Consider the following 6,357-nt stretch of genomic DNA (forward strand, 5'->3'; position numbering starts at 1 on the left):
GGTCTTGAGCACACTTTGTAACCCAGGCTGATTTCTAACTCAGAGTGATCCCCTTGCCTCAGCCTACTAAAAGCTGGGATTACAGGCCTGGGATTTCAGTAGTTTTCCATCTTTTTTCTTTTTTTTTTTTTTTTTTTTTTTTTAACAAGGGATTCAACTCAGGACTTTGCACTTGCCCTGCAGGCCCTTTGGCCACTGAGCTATCTCCTCCCACCCTTGAACTTCTGTAAGCCAGGCTGGCCTCCCATCTCACAGCAATCCTCCTACCTCAGCCTTCCAAATCTGGGATTACCTGTGTAGGCCACCATGCATGCCTTCTGTGCTTTCATTAAATGTTTTGGATACGTTTTAAAAACTATGAAATCAGACAAGTTTCAACTTGTGATTTTGAGGATTCAAAATCCATGGATAAGAGTTTGTAGACCTCTAACATACTGTATGAGTCCTAGACATGGCATTAGAGAGTCTGTGCCCTCTACTATTATGTATATGTAAAGAGAAAAGTAGAATGACAGCCCTGTGAAGTGGACAGCTTTTTAAAGATTTCTCACTTGGTGTTGAAAAATTCTGGTGACATTCTTAAGTTATCAGTTAGTGAGTACTGCCTAATCTAAATCTGTCTTGTCTACTTAAATCTTCCTGCTAAAACTTTTTAGTCAGTCTCCACAGCATTTTGAAGGCAAGAGGTGAGAGTAGATCAGGTCCTTTATTCCTTTGAAATCTGAGAGTCTCTCCCAACAGGGGGCAGAAGGTAGGCTGCTAGTTAAAATGGTTTGAATTCCCCTTCTGTATGTAATTCCATGGCATGGTGGTCCTTCTGGGGCACTTAATCTGTGTCTGTAAAACTGATAGGAGCGTGGAATGTGCAGAAGAGAGCTGTGGTGATGTCCATTGGGAGTTTTGATTTTCCTCTGTACTTTGGGGTGAGAACTTAGCAAATGAGTGACTCCTGTATTTTCCTTTCAGAAAACTTTCACCCCAAATATCATCAGTCGGAAGATCAAGGAAGAGTAAGTAGCTAGGTGATGAATACTTGCCCCTTATTTACTGAATTTGGGGAAGGATCTACAAGGTGTTCAGGATTTCACTACTAGATTGGACTCAGTGATCCACCTGTTCACATCCTCCTAAGAGCTGGGATTACAGGCATCCGTCACCACAGCCAGTCTCAATTGCTGTCTCAGTGCGCCCCTGGGGCAGGACTGGCATAGCACACCTGGGGATTGAACCCCTGATTAAGATTTTTTTTTTTTTTTTGCTCCAAATGCCCTCAGGGTATTTACTGAATTTGGGACTTTGAGGAAGTAAGTAGTGTGGCTCAGTGATTCAAGTTTGCAGTTCTGGTTCATTTCACTAGTGTTTTTCAGCCCTGACTTCCAGATGACTGTAAAAACACTAATGCTTGAGGATCCATGTATTAGTATTCTGTTGCTAACAAATACATGAGATAATCAACTTGCTAAAGAGAGGGTTTGTTTTGGCTCACAGTTTTGAAACTTGATTTGTGATTGGTTGGCCTTGCTGCTTTGGGGACTGTAGCAAAGTAGCACATCGTGGCAGAGTATGTGGTAGAGCAGAACCGCCCACCTCATGGACTAGATGCAAAAGAAGAGGGCTCCACTCTTGCCATGACTAAAGGCCTCCTCCAAGGCCCACCTCAGTAGTGCTGGGCTGGAGACTTAAGGAGATGCTTAAGATCCAAACTACAGCAGTCCCTCCTAAGAAACTCACTGAACTATTGATTTTACAGTGCAGTGGACTGACTTAGAATTGAGCACCGTTAGCTTACATAAAATGGGTCATGCTTCTCCTCATTCCAGCCTTCCTGTTTGAGGCAATGAAAAAAATCTAGTTTTGAACAAGAAGGTAAAAGTAAAGTAAACTACAGGACACTTGCCTGTGAGAAAAGTGCCAGACCTAGGATAGACTTTGCCCCCATGGTGTTCTTATTGGCTCATAAATGCTGCTTACTATGGTGAGAGAGTAGGGGCGGTTTTTGCAGGCACATTGGCTTCCTTTCATTCATTTTCTCTTCCAGACCTAAGGAAGAAGTAACTGTGAAGAAGGAGAAGCGAGAGCGGGATAGAGACCGCCAGAGGGAGGGTCATGGACGAGGCCGGGGTCGCCCAGAAGTGATCCAGTCCCACTCAATTTTTGAGCAGGGCCCTGCAGAAATGATGAAGAAGAAAGGTACAAGAAGGGATCCCCATGGGCTTCAGTTCAGACAGCCTGAGAGAAGCAGAGCGAGGGCATTGTCCCGCTCCCAGTTTAGTTGTTCTTGGCTGTTGCTTTATTTATCCTGAGTAAACAGGGCCATTTTTCCCAGGGAACTGGGATAAGACAGTTGATATGTCGGACATTGGGCCCTCTCATATCATCAACATCAAAAAGGAGAAGAGGGAGACAGATGAAGAAACCAAGCAGATCCTACGCATGCTGGAGAAGGATGACGTAGGTGCTGGGAGCTGGGGGACTTGTAGCCACAGGAGAGGGGGGTTTCTGGAGAGCTGGGTCAGAGGAAGTCGAGCTTTCTGGTGCCCCAAAACCCTGGTGAGGTACCAGTTGAGTTCTCTTCTTTGACCAGAAGAGAACTGAGGAGGGCTGAGGCAGGCGCATGTGCCAACAGGCTGTGTGACCACAACTGTTCTCTGGCAGTTCATCGATGACCCTGGACTGCGGAATGACACACGAAACATGCCTGTACAGCTTCCACTGGCTCACTCGGGGTGGCTTTTCAAGGAAGAGAATGAAGAGTCCGATGTTAAGCCTTGGCCGGCGGGTCCCAAGGAAGAGGACATGGAGGTGGACGTTCCTGCTGTGAAAGGTGTTTTGTGTTAACTTCTCTCCCTTTCCATGGCTGCTCCAGGGAACCCTCCACATGGGCCTCGGAAACTGCTGCTCACGAGTAGGTCCTCTCCTGTTCCAGCTCTAAAGTACGATTTTATGGACCCAGTCTCAGATATCTTTTTTTTTTTTTAAACCCTAGTGATACTGAGGATTGAACGTAAGGTTTTTGTACTGTGTTCCCAGTCCTTTTTATTTTGAGATAGGGTCACTAAGTTGCCCAGGGTGGGCTTGAATTTGGGATCCTCCTACCTCAGTCTCCCAGGATGCTGGGATGACAGACATGTGCCACCACACTCAGCTAGTTGTCTCATTTTAACATATTTTTTTTCTTTTTATTTATTGGATACAGGGTCTCACTATGCAGTTCAGACTTGTAGTGATCCTCTTGTCTTAGTCTCCCCAGCGCTGGGATTATAGGCATGTACCTCGGCTTCCGAGGCCAGCATAGCATGTGGTACTGGGGATCAAATTTGGTCTTTGTGCTTGGTAGGCAGGTACTTAGACCACCGAGCTATCTCCCCAGCTCCTAGATGTCTCATTTTAGAAGAGTCACATGCCACTGGAATGTGCTGTCTCTTGCCCCTCTCTGGCATCCTGACTAAATAATGGAGGGATAAATTGGGCAAAAAGATGGAATAGAGGATGGTTTCTTGATGTCTGTCTTGTTTCACTGGAGCAGTGAAAGAGGAGCCACGAGAAGAGGTAGAGGAGGAGGAGGCTAAGATGAAGGCTCCTCCCAGGGCAGCTAGGAAGATGCCCAGTCTGCCGAAGGATGTGTCTGTGGCAGAGCTGCTCCGGGAGCTGAGCCTCACAATGGATGAGGAGCTGTTGTTCCTCCAGCTACCAGACACCCTCCCTGGCCAGCCGCCCACTCAGGACATCAAGCCTGTCAAGACAGAGGTGCAGGGCGAGGATGGACAGATGGTTGTCATAAAGCAGGAGAAAGACCGGGTATGCCCAGGGGCAAGTTCCAGGAAAATTCAGAGCAGGGCACCTGGGGACAGAAGCTGGCCCATGGGGGCAAGGGGAGAGCCACCCACGCTGAGATGAGAGTAACAGACTCCTGTTCTTAGTCCTGGAGTGAGTCTGGACCTTGCCCTTCCAGGCCCAGTTGTATGTTTGTGTGTGTGTTTGCTTTGTGAAGCTCACATGTGCCATCACTCAGCATCAGCAGTACCTGTATTTTGTCTCTTCGGGGAGTTGATTCTGGTGTCTTCTGCCCATGCCCCTCTCTGGGAGGAAGAGTGGGCTTCAGTCATGAAAGATGGAAGAATTCACCCCTCACACAGTTGCCATCTCATGCTTCTCCCCCAGGAAGCCAGGCTGGCAGAGAACTCTTGTACTTTGGCTGACCTGACTGAGGGCCAAGTTGGCAAGCTGCTCATCCGCAAGTCAGGGAAGGTACAGCTCCTCCTGGGCAAGGTGACTCTGGATGTGACCATGGGAACCACTTGTTCCTTTCTACAGGTATGGGCTGGGGGCCAGGGAGAGGCTTCAGGCAGGGCTGGGAAGGGGCCAGCGCTAAGGAAGGTTGGGCAGTTCTTGGCTACATACATGGATCACAGAACGAAGGCTGGGCATGGTGTTGTGGTTGACATTGCTGTCTCTTGTCCATTGGCAGGAGCTGGTGTCTGTGGGCCTTGGAGACAGTAGGACAGGGGACATGACAGTCCTGGGACACGTGAAGCACAAACTTGTCTGTTCCCCTGATTTTGAATCTCTCTTGGATCACAAACACCGGTAAAATGAGCAGATGGAGGAGGATAGCAACTGCCACGGCTGCTGCCTGCTCCAGACATTTTGTTCTCGCATCCATGTGACCCAGAAGGGGCCTGTGGAGCCCACCCAGACTCCAGCATTTGGCAGCCATCATCTTGGTCTCCCCCCATCCAGGGCCCTCGCAGCTCCCTCCCCCAACAGCTGTGAACTGCACTGTGACCTTCCCACAGCCTGGATATAGATGGCATGTCCCTGCTGCTGGGGACTTTTCCCTGCTATTTATTTTTATATTTATGTTTTAATCTCCTCAGTTGACTGCATCTTCCCAAGGTAGGTTTCATAGGTTCCTTGTCTTGGGGCCCCCAGGCTACAGAAGTGGGAATGGACAAAGCTTCTGCTCTCTCCTTTCTTCTCAGAGGCAGACAGGAGAGAGAGAAGGGTAGAGTCTGAGACCTAAGCACTCAGTCCCAGCTTGCTGGTTCCTCGTTCTCAGCCCTTGGACAAACTGCCTAACCTTTCTGAACCTCAGTCCTCATCAGTTGGAAATGGGGATGGTAACCTACCTCACAGAGTTGGTGTGAGGATCAAGTGGAACATTGTGGATGAAAACTACCTGCAAAGCCCAGACTTATTCCCATAGCTCTCAATAAACAGTACTTTTCTCTTTCCTTTGTCTGGGTCTGTTTTCAAACAAAACACTCTTAAGAGTCTCAGGTGAAATGCCTAGAAGGCAGGCATCGTGGTATATGCCTATAATCTCAGCCCCCTGGGAGACTGAGGCAGGATTGCAAATTCAAGATCAGCCTCGGCAATTTAGCAATTTTAGAGACCCTGTCTCAAAAGAAGGGCTGGGGATGTCGCTCAACTTGAAGGTCCTGAATTTAATCCCCAATACTACCCAACAACAAGTAATGCCGGCTGTTCACATTCATTTTTGGCATATGTGCCATCTCCATCCTGAGCCTGGTGCTCCACATGGTCAGGGCCACTGTTCTGTGCCTTTTGTGTCCTTGTTGCTCTGAGCCAGGTGCTTCCTGTGTGCGTCACTGGCCAGAGGCTCTGTTGGAAGAAATCAGATCCCACCCATCACCTGCAAAAGTCTACATGATTCAGGACCCATCTGCACCCCCACCTGGCAGCAAGTAGCCAGTGTTCTTCTGGCTTCTCTTAAAATACTAATTAAGGAAACTGGTGGCCACTCAGGACATGCTCACACTTCAGTCAGATAGTGCTAGAAAAAAAAAAAAAAACTTTGATAAAATGGCATTTTTGTTTGAGAGAGGGTCTCATTATATAGTTTAGGCTGGTCTTTTTTATTAGTAAAGTCTTTATTTTTTGTTTGCTTTGTAATCAGTATATTAAGACATTCATACATTTTAACAATTGCTTAAATTCTAATACCCAGATTAAGCATGTGAACATGACATTTTTAAACATACAAGTAAAGTTATTCATATAAGTTGTTTAGGCTGGTCTTGAACTTACTAGGCAGTCCAGGCTGGCCTTGAACTGAGTCATCTTGTGATCCTCTTGCCTCAATCTCTGAGTGCCACAATGATAGGCATGTGCCACATGCGCAGCTAAGGTAGATAAAACTTTATAGACACTTGACAGGTGACCTCTGAAAGCTTTGCCAGATGTACGTGCCTGTCATCTCAGTTACTCAGGAGCTGATGCAGGAGCGTGTAGTTTGAGCCCAGCCCAGGGCATTTAGTGAGATCCTGTCTTGAAAGTTGCAAAGTGCTGAAGATGTAGCTCACTGCTCCCTGGACTCAATAGTACTGCATGCAT

At 47.5% G+C, this 6,357-nt stretch overlaps 1 protein-coding gene across 3 annotated transcripts in view; it reads left to right on the top strand.

The window, feature by feature from the left end:
• The window catches only part of Polr3d (RNA polymerase III subunit D), a 6,103-nt gene extending 869 nt beyond the window's left edge, over positions 1-5,234 (top strand). For 2 of the 3 annotated variants that reach the window (XM_023714711.1, XM_023714710.1), the window contains exons 3-9: positions 967-1,010; positions 2,039-2,190; positions 2,327-2,451; positions 2,656-2,824; positions 3,524-3,798; positions 4,162-4,314; positions 4,469-5,234. In XM_023714711.1, coding sequence (XP_023570479.1) covers positions 967-1,010; positions 2,039-2,190; positions 2,327-2,451; positions 2,656-2,824; positions 3,524-3,798; positions 4,162-4,314; positions 4,469-4,591 — 1,041 coding nt within the window. In that variant the 3' untranslated portion in view covers positions 4,592-5,234. The remainder of the gene's footprint in view (positions 1-966; positions 1,011-2,038; positions 2,191-2,326; positions 2,452-2,655; positions 2,825-3,523; positions 3,799-4,161; positions 4,315-4,468) is intronic. The other variant, XM_004630648.2, reaches the window with a different exon arrangement.
• The last annotated feature ends 1,123 nt before the right edge of the window (positions 5,235-6,357 follow it).

The sequence above is a fragment of the Octodon degus genome, unplaced genomic scaffold (assembly GCF_000260255.1).
Source record: "Octodon degus isolate 3935 unplaced genomic scaffold, OctDeg1.0 scaffold00036, whole genome shotgun sequence".
Lineage (NCBI taxonomy): Eukaryota > Metazoa > Chordata > Mammalia > Rodentia > Octodontidae > Octodon > Octodon degus.